Source organism: Elephas maximus, chromosome 24 (genome assembly GCF_024166365.1).
Source record: "Elephas maximus indicus isolate mEleMax1 chromosome 24, mEleMax1 primary haplotype, whole genome shotgun sequence".
Taxonomy (NCBI): Eukaryota; Metazoa; Chordata; class Mammalia; order Proboscidea; family Elephantidae; genus Elephas; species Elephas maximus.
The window spans coordinates 42,220,388-42,235,599 of NC_064842.1; the positions used below are offsets into that span (position 1 = coordinate 42,220,388).

General features: G+C 36.3%; 1 protein-coding gene across 1 annotated transcript in view; it reads left to right on the forward strand.

Moving 5' to 3' along the window:
- SOAT1 (sterol O-acyltransferase 1) overlaps nucleotides 1–15,212 on the forward strand; it is a 76,611-nt gene that overhangs the window by 25,756 nt on the left and 35,643 nt on the right. The window contains exon 3 of the mRNA XM_049868437.1: nucleotides 15,122–15,180. Within this exon, the coding sequence (XP_049724394.1) occupies nucleotides 15,122–15,180 (59 nt within the window). The remainder of the gene's footprint in view (nucleotides 1–15,121; nucleotides 15,181–15,212) is intronic.

A 15,212-nucleotide genomic window follows, 5' to 3' on the forward strand; every position in this document is an offset into this window, starting at 1 on the left:
TGGTAGCAGGGCACCATTTAGTTCTTCTGGTCCAATGGCAAAGGAGGCAGTTGTTCATGGAGGCAGTGAGCCACACATTGCATATCCTCCTCCTGTTCCTGCCTCTCCTTCTTCCTCTGTTGCTCCAGGGGAATAGGGACCAGTTCTTGTTCCTTGGATGGCAGCTTGCAAGCTTTTAAGACTCTGGGCACTATGCAACAAACTATAAGGTAGAACAGAAGCACTAAACCCTGAACTAGGGCAATTAACTGCGATGTCCCATGAAACCATGATCCTGAACCTCCAAACCAAGGACCCAAATCCCATGAGGTCTTTGGTTGTATATAAGCAGCCTCATCAGCTACCTTTTTTTTTTTTTGTAAATATATGTGTCCCAAAACTTTTGCCAGTTCATCTTTTTACAGGTGTACAGCTTAGTGACAGCAATTACAATAATTGGCTGTGCAATCCTAGCCTTAATGTGGTTTTTTTCCTTACTATTAACCCCTTTCCCCCTCCTTCCTGGCAACCACTAATAAACGTTGGTCTCTGTACTTTGTCTTTTTATGTAAGTGATGCCATACAGTATTCTTTTGTGATTGGCTTATTTCACTCAGCATAATGCCCCCAAGCTCCATGGATACTATAGCATGTATCAAGATGTCATTCCTACTGGCTGAGTAGTATTCCATTATGTGTATGTACCATATTTTGTTTATCCATTCATCTGTTGAGGGGCATTTAAGTTGTTTTCCACCTTTTGTCTATTGTGAATACTGCTGCAGTGAACATTGTTGTACAAGTCCGTTTGAGTCTCTACTTTCAAGTCTTTTGAGTATATACCTAGGAGTGGAATTACTGGGTCATATGGTAATTCTGTTTTTTTTTTTTTAATGGTAATTCTGTTTTTAGTTTTTTGAGGAACCATCACACTGTTCCACAAAGGTTGTACCATTTTACATTCTCACCATCAATGAATAAATTTCTGTTTTTTTTTTTTTTTTCAGCCATCTTAGTGGGAGTGAGATGGTATCTCACTGTGGTTTTGATTTGGATCTCTCTGGTGGCTAAATGACAATGAGCATCTTTTCATGTATTGTCCTCTTTGGCGAAATGTCTATTCAAGTCTTTGCCCATTTTATGATTAGTTTATTGGTCTTTTTGTTGTTGTCGAAGTTTTGTATATATATTGGTTATTAGATTCTTGTCAGATACATGGTTTCTGAAAATACTCTCATAGTTGGTAGGTTGTCTTTTCACTTTTTTGGTAAAATCTTTTGAAAAACAAAAGTTTACTTTTTATGAGGTACCATTCATTTATTTTGTCTTTTGTGGTTTGTGCTTTTGTTATTACGTTAGATAGTACACTGTTGAAAGCTAGGCTTGTTGCCCCTGCTCGGTCTTTTAAGAATTTTATGGTTTTAGTTTGCATATTTAGGTTCTTAATCCATTTTGAATTTGTTTCTGTGTATGATGTGAGACAGGAACTGTTTCATTTTTCTGTATGTGGAAGTCCAGTTTTCCCAGGACCATTTATTGAAGAGACTCTTCCTTCCCCATTGAATGGACTTGGCATCCTTGTCAAAAATCAGTTGGGTGGGTTTATTTCTGGTCTCTGAATTCTATTCCATTGGTCTGTGTGTCTGTTGTTATACCAGTACTAGGGTGTTTTCCCTGCTGTAGCTGTATGTATAACCCATTGCTGTTGAGTCAATTCCAAATCACAGTGACCCTATAGGGCAGAATAGAACTGCCCTATAGGTTTTCCAAGGAGCAGCTGGTGGATTTGAACTGCCAACTTTTGGTTAGCAGCCAAGCTCTTAACCACTGCATAAACAAACAAAAAAACCAAACCCACTGCCATTGAGTGGATTCTGACTCATAGTGACCCTATAGTATGTTTTAAAATCAGAAAGTGTGAGTCCTCCTATTTTGTTCTTCTCTTTTAACATTGTTTTAGCTATTCAGGGCCTCTTGCCATTCCATATAAAGTTGAGGATTGTTTTTTTTCTATATCTGTGTACTGGAATTTTGATTGGAATTGCGTTGAAACTGTAGATCGCTTTGGGTAGTACTGACATCTTAACAATATGAACTCTTCCAATCCATGAACATGGAACATCTTTCCATTTAAGTTTTCTAAAATCTCTTTCAGCAATGTTTTATAGTTTTCATTGTATCAGTCCTTCACCTCCCTGGTTAGATTTATTTGTAGGTATGTTATTCTCTTAAATGCTATTTTGATTTCCCTTTCTGATTTCTTATTATTGATGTATAGAAACCCAGCCAATTTTTGTTTGTTGACCTGGTACCCTGCAACCTTGCTAAATTCCTCTATTAGCTCTAGAAGCTTTCTTGTGGACTCTGAGATTTTCTACATGTAGGCTATACCATCCACAAATAGAGATCATTTTACTTTTCCAATTTGGATACCTTTTATTTCTTTTTCTTGTCTTACTGCTCTGGTTAGGACATCTACTACAATATTGAATAGGAGTGGTGAAAGCAGGCATCCCTGTCTTATTCCCGATTTCAAGGGGAAAGTTCTGTCTTTCTCCATTAAGTATAATGTTGGCAATTGGCTTTTCATATGTGCCTTGAACCACACGAATTTCCCTTCTATTTCAATTTTCCTTAGGGTTTTCATCAAGAAAGGGTGTTAGGTTTTATCAGATGGCTCTTTTGCATCCATAGAGATGATCATGTGGTTCTTTTCCTTTGTTCCATTGAAGTGGTATATTACGTTGATTGATTTTCTAATGTTGAAACATCCCTGCATTCCTGGAATAGATCCTACTTGGTCATGGTGTATGACTTCTTTAATATGCTGTTGGATTCTGCTCACTAGTATTTTGTTAAGGATTTTTGCATCTATATTCATAAGAGATATTGTAGTTTTCTTTTCTTGTGGTATCTTTGATTTGGGTATCAGGGTTATGTTTGGTTCATAGGATAAATTAGGGATTAGTCCTTCCTTGTCTATCTTTTGGCAGAGTTTAAACAGTATTGGTGTCAATTCTCTAAATGTTTGGTAGAAATCCACATTGAAGCCATCTAGTCCAGGACTTTTTTGTTTGTTGGGAGGTTTTTGATCACTGATTTGATCTCTTCACTTGTAATGGTCTACTGAGACTTTGTATTTCCACTTGACTCAGTTTGGGTAGGTTGTGTGCTTCTAAGAATTTGTCAATTTCATCTAGGTTATCCAGTTTGTTGCTACAAAATTGTTCATAATCTGTCAAAATTCTCTTTATTTCTATTGGGTCAGCCGTAATGTCTCCTTTCTCAGTTTTTATTTTGGTTATTTGCATTTTCCGCTTTGCTTTGTCACTTTAGCTAAATGTTTGTCAATTCTATTGATCTTTTCAAAGAACCAACTTCTGATTTTACTGGTTTCAATTTTGTTTATTTCTGCTTTGATGTTTCTTTCCTTTCTTCTGGTGGGTTTAGGTTTAGTTTGCTCTTCTCTTTCTTGTTCTTGGGAGTTGTCGATGTCTTTTGGTTCTTATGAGATATTCCTTCCTGCTCTTACCTCTATATGTTGTCAAGCCCTGGAGCAGGAATATATCTCAAATTGTAATGATGTTCTGATTGGGAAAAAATCTATTTTTAGCAGTCTGACACTTTCTTACCAAGTGAAAACAAACACTTTCTTAGAGTACAGTTTATAGAAGTATGAAGGGATGAGAAGTATGGGGAAAGAGCTTGTATTTTTTTAAATCTTTGTTCTAAGAACATTGTGGAATCTAGGTATTGTCAGTAACTATCTGGACAACAATAAAAACCTCAAACGAAACCCACTGCTGTCGAGTCAGTTCCGACTCATAACGACTCTATAGGACAGAGTAGAACTGCCCCAAAGTGTTTCCAAGGCTGTAAATTTTTATGAAAGCAGACTGCCACATCTTTCTTCCATGGAGTGGCTGGTGGATTTGAACCACTGACCTTTTGGTTAACACCTGAGCATTTTAACCCCTGCACTACCAGGCATCTCTCAAAAACAACAAAATAAAAAAAATTTTATCAAAAGTTAAACCATGAAATTCTAGATTCTTTTAGAATAAAAATTGCATTTAGCAGTTATCAAATTTTGCTCTTTCATCCATCAATTAAGAATTATAATCTACATGAAATCCTCTAGTATTCTACTAGAAGCTGTCTCTTGATTTAAAATAATAAGAGTTTAATTGTAATAAGGCTAATTCTCTTTATTGCATGTATGGGCAACCCACAAAGTTGATACAGGTGTGATGATAAAAGAAAAACCAAAGTTAACTCTCCTTGAGTAATGTAGTTCCCAGATGATTGTAATTATAGAACAGAAATCTGTTTACATCTTTAAAAAGGATATAGATGAAGTGTGATTTTTATGTCCATTTATCGCCCTTGTATGTTACCTATAATGTGCTTTAAAAATCTGCATCTGTTGTCCTTATGCTAAATAACTTGGGTCTATTAACTCTACCATTAATGCTTGCTCAAGAAATAAAAAGCAGATTGTTGAAATATGCTTATATTTTTTGAAGTAATATATATTCATTGAACAAATTCAAATACTGTATAAAGTCATAAAGTTCTTCTGCCAAGTAATCACTTTTTTTTTTTTTTAACATATGGGATCATATTTAGGATCTCTTCTGCAACTTGCTTTTTCTATACTTAGTAAATCTTAGACATCTTTTTTATTCAGTATATGTAATTCGTTCTTACTGAACATTTTGTTGTGTAGATGTTGGATCATTTATTTAACTTGTCTGTTATTGATGGACATTTAGGCTTTTAGTATTACAAGCAGTGCTGCAAAGAGCATTCTTGAAACAGTATAATTGCTTACTTGTGTTAGTGTACCTGTAGGGTAATTCTTAAAAGTGAAATTAGTGGATCAAAGAGTTTTGCATTTAAAATTTAGATAAATATTACCAGATTTCCTTTCAAAAATTTATATCTGTTTACACTCCCATCTGTATTTCCCCACACTCTTGTTAATATTTCTCACCAATGTTTTTTTCATTTTTTAATTGTGGTAAAATACATATATCATAAAATTTGCTTTTTTAACAATTTTTAAATGTACATTTCAGTGACATTACATTCACAATGTTGTGTAACCGTCACTACTAGAGTTTCCAAAACTTTTTCCTTACCCCAAACAGAAACTTGTACCCATTAAGCAATAACTCCCCATTCGTCCCCCCTCCCTCCATTCAGCCCTTGGTAACCTTTACTTCCTGTCTCTGTGAATTTGCCTAGTCAACCCTGGTGACGTAGTAGTTAAGTGCTACGGCTGCTAACCAAGAGGTCAGCAGTTCGAATCCGCCAGGCGCTCCTTGGAAACTCTACGGGGCAGTTCTACTCTGTCCTATAGGGTTGCTATGAGTCGGAATCAACTCAACGGCACTGGGTTTTGGTGGTTTGGCTCTGGAAACCCTGGTGGCGTGATGGTTAAGCGCTATGGCTGCTAATCAAAAGGTTGGCAGTTTGAATCCACCAGGCGCTCCCTTGAAACCCTATGGGGCCGTTCTACTGTGCCCTATAGGGTCACTATGAGTCGGAATTGACTTGACGGCAATGTGTTTGGTTTGGATTTTTTAGTCTGTCTCTATGAATTTGTCCAGTCTAGGTATTTAATGTAAGTGGAATCATACAGTATTTGTCCTTTTGTGTCTGGGTTGTTTCACTTAGCATAAAGCTTTTGAGCTTCATTCAAGTTGTAGGTCTATCAGTACTTAGTTCTTTTTTATGGCTGAATAATACTCCATTATGTATCAATCACAAATTTTTTCATCTATTCATCTGTTTTTTTTTCATCTGTTGATGGATTTTGAGTTGTTTTCACTTTTTGGCTGTTGTGAATAATGCTATAATAAGAATGTAGTTTCTCTTTGGTATATACCTAGAAGTGGAATTGCTAGGTCACGTGGCAATTCTGTGCCTAACTTTTTGAGTAACCAGCAAACTGTTGTCCACAGCAGCTGCATCATTTCAGATTCCCACCAGCAATGCATAAGGGTTCTAATTTTTTTGTTTCCATTTTTCTGATTAAAGCCATCATAATGGGTGTAAAGTGGTATCTCATTGTGGTTTTGATTTGACCAATCCTTTTTTTTTTTTTTTTAAGTTTGCTAATTTGGTGGGCGAAAAACAGTATAGCATATAGTGTAGAATTCTCATAAATTATAAGTGAGATAGGGAACTTTTTTCATACATTTATTGACTATTTTTTCTGTAAATGCTCTTGTTCAACCTACTCTCCCCCCAAAAAATCTGGTGGCTATTTTTTTCTAAGAATTCTTTATTAAAAAAAAATAATTCTTTGACTGTCATGTCTTGTGAATATTTTCTAACTAGCTATTTGTCTTTTCACTTTGTTTTATGGTATGCCTTGCCATGTTTAGTTTCTGTGTAATCAGATATTTCTCTTCTGTTGCTTCTAGGTTTCTTGTCATGCTTAGAAATCCACGATTATGGAAAAGAAAAACATAAATTTTTAATATGTTACAGTGTTTTTAATATTCAAATAGTTGATCTGAAATTTATATTGAATAGTAATGAGTTGGGATCTAAGTTTATAGTATTCCAGAATGGCTAGACAGTGCCTGTACATTAGCTAATTTTGTTCTTGCCACAAGGAGACAAAGAAAATGTTTGTTAGAACTGAAACTTGAAAAAATGGTTATTAATCACTGCTTTTAGTACTCCTTAGTCATCTGTAGTCACTATCAGTAGGCCTTTTTTTTTTTAATGGTGCATAGCTAAAGGTCAGAAGACATGGGGTTTTAGAGGTCTGTTACTTACTGGTTATGTGACTGTGGGCAGGATGTTTAATTTTTTTGAATCTTAGTTTCTTTTAAAATAGGAATGATAACTCCTACCCTGTTTATTTCACTGGGTTGTTATAAAGAATTAATGAGACGATTATCAGAAATACATCATAAGTATTAAATTTTGCAGAAAGTTTAAAGAGGACAGGATATAGAAATCTGAAAGCTGTAGTGACCATAGAGAAGAAGAAGTTGCATGAAGGATTTGGGAATAATGAATTGCTGGTGAGCAAGTAAGGATAGGAAGTGTAGACTACTCTTCCAGGACATTTTATGGTAAAAGAAAAAGAGCAGAATGGTTGGGTCGTGAGAAGTAAGGGGACCTTTAGGTTATTTGTTTTAAAGAACTCTTTATGAACAGATGAGAAATTATGAGAAATTTATTTCTAAAATTTCAGTTATTTGTACTTTTTACAATTGTCTGTATACTGCATCTGTTTTTATGGAACATTTTTTAAAAATCTACTTAAAAAACCAAACAAACGACTTCATCCTATGCATTAAATTCTATAAAGTTACGGGTTTGATGGTCAGTTATGTATTTTTTCCTAAAACAATAAATATTTAACAAAATAAATGTTGGTGATACCACAAATTTAATCTTGTGTTCCACTGATGACATCTGTATCATAATTTCAGGAACATAATTTTTAAAGAATAGACTGTCTCTGAATATAAATGTGGACATACAAATGCTTCAATGGGGAGAGAACTTTTTTTTACTTCTAACATTTCATTTTCTTTTTTTTTTAAATTGTACTCTAGATGAAGGTTTACAGAACAGGTTAGCTTTTCATTAAACAGTACACATATTGTTTTGTGACATTGGTTGCCAACCCCTCAACATGTCAACGCTTTCCCCTTCTCAACCGTGGGGTCCCTATTTCCATTATTCCAGCTTTCCTGTTCCCTCCTGCCTTCTCGTCCTTGTCCCTGGGCTAGTATGCTAATTTAGTCTCATATACGTGGTTGAGCTATGTGTATTGTTTGCTTGTTTTATGGGTCTAATCCTTGGCTGAAGGGTGAACCTCAGCAGTGACTTCAGTACAGAGTTCAAAGGGTGTCTGAGGACCATACTCTTGGGGTGGGGAGAGAACTTTTTAAACAGTTTCTTAAAGGATATGGGAGGGATTAAGACAATAGTTTGAAAGGTTAGCCTTGAAGAGATGGGCTACTCCTTCATCTGACATGGAAGTAACGGGGAAGAGAATTAAAGATAGTGAAAGTTAAGAGAGACAGAACACATTTAGGGAGTTGATACCAAAAAATCAACAACTGAAGGTTGCTTGATAGGCCTGGAGCTTGAAGAAGGTGAAAAAGATTTGGAACTAGGGCATGAGGAATGTTAAACTCATCAAGAGGCAAAGGCAAAGATTATGTCTGTCATTGTGAGCCTGGTTGGGGCTTGACAGCATCAATTTATAATGGACCATCCTCTTAATTATTTCAGCTATACATGGCAGTTTGGAATCCAAGAAAGAGAATAGCAGGCAATATCTGGGTTTGGGATTTTGCGGGTCCAGGAAATTGGTGATGATGAAGAGGGTAGGCTAGAAATAATGACAGAAGTTTAGCAAGTCCAGGCTAGGTTAAGGAGACTGGTAAACCAAAAGAACAGTTTACATCAGAAGAAAAACTGTCTCTTTATGTTTATCTTTACAGTAACAAAACTTTTCCTAGAAATTCTTCAACAGGCTTCTCACATCTCTTTGGCTAACATTAGATTATAAGGTATGCTAAATATCCTCCTTTTGGGTCTCCACCCATCCCTACCCTACTTTGTGCCTCAAAAGGCTGACTTTATGGACATTAGCACACTCCTATGCCTTCTGGTTTCTGGTAGGGTTTGCCAATGGGGAGGCACTGGCAGGAGATACAGGGGTAAAGAGTGAGGTGGGTGTGTCTGTAAGGTAGGCTCCCTCTCTACTGGGTGGCATCACTCCTGTCTAATAGTTCTCTCTGAGGAGCTCTCTTTGGGTTCTATAACCATTTTCCTCCTTTGTCCATTCAGGCCTAAGGGCTATAATAGTTTTCCTGATATTCGTTACTAGCCCTGGAATTCCACACTGTCCTTTGTTGCTTTTCTTAAACTGTGCCCACACATTTATAAATAGACTCTTTTAAAACTCTTCTCAGTAGACCAGCTTGAGTGGGCCATCTTTAGCTTACTCATACTGATACTTATGCCCATTCTTAAATCAGTTACAGGCAAGGGGAATGAAGCAGACGCCCTTGCTGGGGAAGCAAGCTCCAGCCTATGGAACAACCTTCAGTTGTTGAATTTTGGTGTCAACTCCCTAAATGTCTTCTCTCTTTCTTAATTTTCACTTTCTTTAATCCTCTCCTCCATTTTTTCTGTATCAGAGGAAGGAGTGGTACATCTTTTTTTTTTTAAGGCTAACCTTTCATAGCAGTGTTCACCAAAGCTATGTTAGTTAGATTATAAAAAATAATATGTACATACATGTTGATTTTATTTGCCAAACACACTTATGGTAAACTCAGCCACCTAGAAATGGGTTAGCAAACTCTACAGCTCAAAAGCCAAATCTGGCCTGCCATTGGTCTACAAGCCAAGAATGATTTTATGTTTTTATATATCGAAAAACTGTAAACAATAATAATATTTTGTGACATGTGAAAACTATAGAAAGTCAGATTTCACCATCCATAAATGAAGTTTTTTTGGGAACACAGCAATGGACATTGGTTTATGTTTGCTGATCTTGCACTACAACAGCAGAGTCAAGGCAGAACTGAGTCTGTGTGACATAGTTGCTGACCACATGGTCCACAAAGCCCAGTTTAACAATCTGGTCCTTTACAGAACTGGCTACCCTGACCCCTGGTCTAGAACTACACTGGTTGATATGGTAGCCACTATAACATGTGGTAGTCTGAACTGAGGTGTGCTGTAAGTGTAAAATATATACCAGATTTCAGAGACTCACTTTCACCTGTTTCTTTTTAGTTTTTAATGTGACTCCTAGCAAATTTAAAATTATGCATGTGGTTTGTATTATATTTCTGTTGGACAGCACTGGTGGAGAATGTATGAGTTGATTCCAATTTATAGTGATCCCATGTGACAGAGTAAAACTACCCCATAGGGTCTTCTTGGCTGTAATCTTTATACTTAGATCGCCACTTCTTCTGGAGAGCCACTACTTGGGTTTGAACAGCCAATTTTTTGGCTAGCGCTACCCGGGGCTCCTAGAATGCAACCCGTAACCTGAAAAGTAAGTAGGTAAATACAGCCCTTAGGCAAAAAGCCTGTTGATTATGTAAATATAGTATTGTAAAGCAAAGAGTATTGGTATTTGGAGGCATTTGACTCAGATTCAAGGCCCAGAAAATCCAAGTCTTTTCAAATCTATATTATTTCCTCTGCTTGAAATAATCCTTCCAACAGCTCTTTACCATGATTTCTCTTTGTCATTTGTGGCTCAGCTCAGATATTGACTTCTTCTCTAAAAACTCTCCACGCCCATGTTCCCACAGCTGTTCTGTGTATTGTGATGATCAGTGTTTGTGTATTTTTCTTCAGAGAGCCCCAAGGAAGGGTTGGAATCCATTCCCTGAACATATTGTGTCCTCAGCGGGCATTTATTTAATAAATGAACATATAAAGTGAATGAATAAAGGAGTTACCAATTTAACGAACTTGTTCCTCTTTTTCTTCTGGGTCACACTGGCAGTAGATATGGTGTGGTAGAAGCGTGGATTGTTACAGGAAGCTGACTGGTAAAAAGAAATGAAGAAGTAGCCCAGCAAGAATGTCAGCACTCCCTGGGACTTGACTGTTTTCTGCATTTCAGTTTGTGTTAAAGGCATCACTATAAGAGTGCAGTACAATAAATGGTCACTCTTAGTTGTATTAAAGTTATGTAGGGTAAAGTCTCTGTTTTTTAGGGCACAATGGTTAACACTCGACTCCTAACTGAAGGGTTGGCGGTTTGATCCTACTGGCTGCTCCACAGGAGAAAGATATAGCAGTCTGCTCCCTTAAAGATTATAGCTTTGGAAACCCTGTGGCACAGTTCTACTCTGTCCTGTAGGGTTCCTGTAAGTCTAAATTGACTTAACGGTAATGGGTTTGGTTTTTGTGGTTTAAATCATGTAATAATTTTATGAAGATCTTTATCAAAACTAGTTAAAATATTTTTGACAGTTCTAGGAATAAGGAGTAAAATTTAAATATTCCAGTTAACTGAGATATTACTGTAGTAGACTTTACAAGTGTTAGGTAGCTTTTATTCATGGAGACAAATGTTAGAAGCCTGATTTCTTGGACACCAGAATTAGGGGGAAAAAAAATCTTGAGTAGCTTTCCTTTAGGACTTAGTGTTGGGTTCTTTAATAGTTGGAATCAAGATGTGCTATATAACTTAATGTAAACTTAATATTTCAGTTAAAAAAAATTGTCTCCTATTTTTAACAGCCAGTGATAGTAGTAGACCTAGGCAAATATTTCAGAAATGGCATGACCTTCAGTTCTGGTTTATCACTGTTTCAGGGTCAGTGTTTTAGAAATTTAGAAGCCTTGAGTTGACTTGTGTGGTTGTTTGTACATAGTTTTTTAAAGCATTGGATGTTAACTTTTAGGGCAGTATTTTTTTAGCTTTTGTGCTAATTAAAAAAAAATTTAGGTAGCAAGAATGTAAATACTTTCTTTTGAATATTGTATGAAGAGTTATTTTTAAGGTGAAAAATGAATTTTCATATATTTGTGTATATATAAAAAAATATATATATATATTTCATTTATGTAACTTTAATGTCATTTTCAAGAGATGTTCATAGGTTCTAGTCTGAGTGTGAGCAAAAACTCTCTCCTTATTCCCCAACCCTGCCTCTCATCTAAGCTAGTTTGCAGCGATGGTTGTCATGTTGTTTATGTAATGAAAGATTCCCTTTGGAAGTGGTATAAAAATCGTGAGACTTAATCTTTTAAAATGTCTTCCTCCCCATCCACTTCCCCACCACTGTGGTAACTGAATTAGTTGAAAGGAAGAAGATTTTATATTCATTTATTTATGAAATAAATGGCTTATTTATGAAACTCTGGTCATAGACCATAGAGAACTAAGATAAAAAGTATATTCTTACAATTCATAGAAAAACCAAGTGAATATTTGTCTTATCCTCATATGTCTTACCTAATCGGTTACCAAATTGTGGTTATCTTCAAAATTGATTTCTCTTATCCATTCTCACTGCCATTAGCTTGGTTTTGTTGTTAGTTGATTCCAACTCATGGCAACCCCATGTGTACAGAAAGTATTAGTTTCCCCAAAGCTCTTGTTATGGTACACAAGGCTTTTCATGGTAGGGACCTCTAGGCTCCTTCCCACTCAAACTCTGCCACTATCCCTATCAACACTTACAGATACTATTTTACTATCTTCTGGCTTTGTCGATAAGTCAGGCATTCATGGTAATTGCAGTTCTTTCTTAGGTGGTATTTTCTTTCTGGTGCTTAAGAGATTTTTTTTTTTTTTAAAACCTCTGTGTTACATAGTTTCACTATGATATAGCTAAGTGCAGATTTTTGTTTCTCCTGTTTGGGATTCTTTGGCCTTTAAGTGAGGGTTGGTGTCTTTCAACAATTCTGGAAAATTCTCAGCCATTATTCAAATAGTATCCCTTCTTATAGGACTCTGATCAGATGCATTTTGGACCTTTTCCACTCTCCGTTCTCCATGCCTTTTTTTTTTTTTAAACCCTCTCAAGTGAAGCGTGTGAAAAGATGTAGTCTAAATAAATGTACAATAGAGGATTGATCTGTAGTTAGAGCATAAAAACAATATAATCCAATAAAAATGAAGTAGAAAAAGATGTAATGACACAGAAAGATGCTCATAAGAGATAAAGTAAAAAAAAAAAAAGTTACAAAACAGTATGTATAAGCAAACCCATTTTTATTAAAACATGTTTGTTTACCAAAATAAAGGAACAAATGATACTAACGAAAATATTAACATTAGTTGTCAACATCATAGGATGATGGGGGATTTTCTGTGACTTTTTTGGGGGGGAGGTGGGGATGAATTTTCCATAGTGAAGATTACTTTTAAAATAAGGGAGTGTTACTAACCTTAAACTAACCCAGCTATCTCCCTAAAGGTTCATTCTGGCAAAGTGAATAGTCTCCTATTTCTGGGAAATCACTTTTTCCTTAGAAATTTCAATGTCCTTATAAAGATGAGGTTTGTTCATACCCTCGTTAGGCAAAATATACAATAGCGATTGTTGATACTGAAATAAAAATACACAATTTCACCAAGTAGAAGAGGTGAGAAAATAAAAGTTCTCATTTTAAAAAGGAACCCTGATTTTAAAAAATATACTACCAAAATCATATAGTTACTTTATCATAGTTTATTGATTGCGGAGACAATGACAGCAAACTAGAAGTTGTGATCTTATATTTTATACACTTCGTTACTTTTTCAGCTCTCCATTTCATTCTGTGCAAAACATACGTACACACTGTGATTGTTAACTGACATTTATTGGGATTGCCTTAACATAAATTCACCTCTGGAGGTTTTTTTTTTTTTTTTTTTAATTGTGCTTTAAGTGAAAATTTACAAATCAAGTCAGTCTCTCATATAAAAATTTATATACACTTTGCTATATACTCCTAATTGCTCTCCCCCTAATGAGACAGCCTCCTCCCTCTTTTCGTGTCCATTCCACCAGCTTCTGACCCTCTCTGCACTCTCGTTTCCCCTTCAGATAGAAGATGCCAACATAGTCTCAAGTATCTATGTGATCCAAGAAGCTAATTCTTTACCAGCGTCTTTTTCTATCCCATAGTCCAGTCCAATCCCTGTCTGAAGAGTTGGCTTTGGGAGTGGTTCCTGTCTTCCTAACAGAAGGTCTGGGGGCCATGACCACCAGAGTCCTTCTAGTCTCAGTCAGACCATTATGAGAATTTGGGGTCTGTATCCCACTGCTCTTCTGCTCCCTCAGGGGTTCTCTGTTGTGTTCTCTGTCAGGGCAGCCATTGGTTGTAGTTGGTCACCATGTAGTTCTTCTGGTCTCAGGCTGATGTAGTCTCTGGTTCATGTGGCCCTTTCTGTCTCTTGGGTTCATAATTACTTGTGTCCTTGGTGTTCTGCATTATCCTTTGCTCCAGGTGGGTTGAGACCAATTGATGCATCTTAGATATCTGCTTGCTAGCATTTAAGACCCCAGACGCCACTCTCCAAAGTGGGATGCAGAATGTTTTCTTAGTAGATTTTATTAAGCCAATTGACTGAGATATCCCCTGAAACCATGGTCCCCAAACCCCTGCCCCTGGTACGCTGGCCTTCAAAACATTCAGTTTATTCAGAAAACTTCTTTGCTTTTGATTTAGTCACCTCTTGAGGTTTTTCACACTATACAAATAGTGTTAATTTAGATTGCAGACTTTAGTGAGGGTTGATTTTGAGTAATGAGCTCTCAGTGAAATTTTTTTCTTTGTCTACACAACATCACAGTAGAGACAGACATGTTTCCTTGCTACTCCTTTCTGTTGTGGGTTTCTGTCTTGTACGGTGAGGATGTAGACGCTTGGGTTCTCAGCTTTATGCACAGTTGTCCTGTTAGACTTCCCATCTTGGGCAGGCCATCTTGTTCTCTCTACCCTGTGTTGCTGTCAGTGTAGAAGCTTAAAGTTTCTAGAGTTGGGCAGAAATCCTTAAATTTCTTGGAGATCCCTGAGGGTTCCTGTTTCATTTTATTTTTTGCCTATGCTGAATTATACTAGCTTAGTAATAAGTTTTTTTATTTTTTTTAATTAGTATTTGATATTTTACCTCGCATTTTAGTAGTCTCAGGTGGAGGGTCCGTTCAGGACATCTGATTTTCCATACTGTCAGAATTGGAAGGATCTGGACCATCATATCAGTGTTTGTAATTAACGTATGAACTTACAGTATCTGTTATTTTCTATTAAAATTTTCATGTACAAATTTCCTTCTATTTATATTGCTCATGCATCATTTTAATAGGTGCATCATGCTTTTGGTTGCACCATAGGTTATATAAAACCAAAAACCAAACCTGTTGTCATTGAGTCAATTCTGACTCATAGCGACCCTATAGGACAGAGCAGAACTGCCCCATAGGATCCAAGCAGTGGCTAGTGGATTGAAACTGTTGACCTTTGGGTTAGCAGCTGAGCTCTTAACCACTGTGCCACCAGGGCTCCATGGTTTATGCAGTCAACTCTATATTTGCTTGTTTGATTTTCAACTTTCAGATTTAGATATAGTTACTAGCAATACTGTTTATTAATTTAAAAGTCATATTTCTTTTTCTTCCCTTAGGTCAGCTTGATATAAATCAGTTAATATCAAAGAAGATACAATTGACAGTAGAGGCAGAGGTAAGTGACTCTTTTAGGAACAAAAAAGTAGC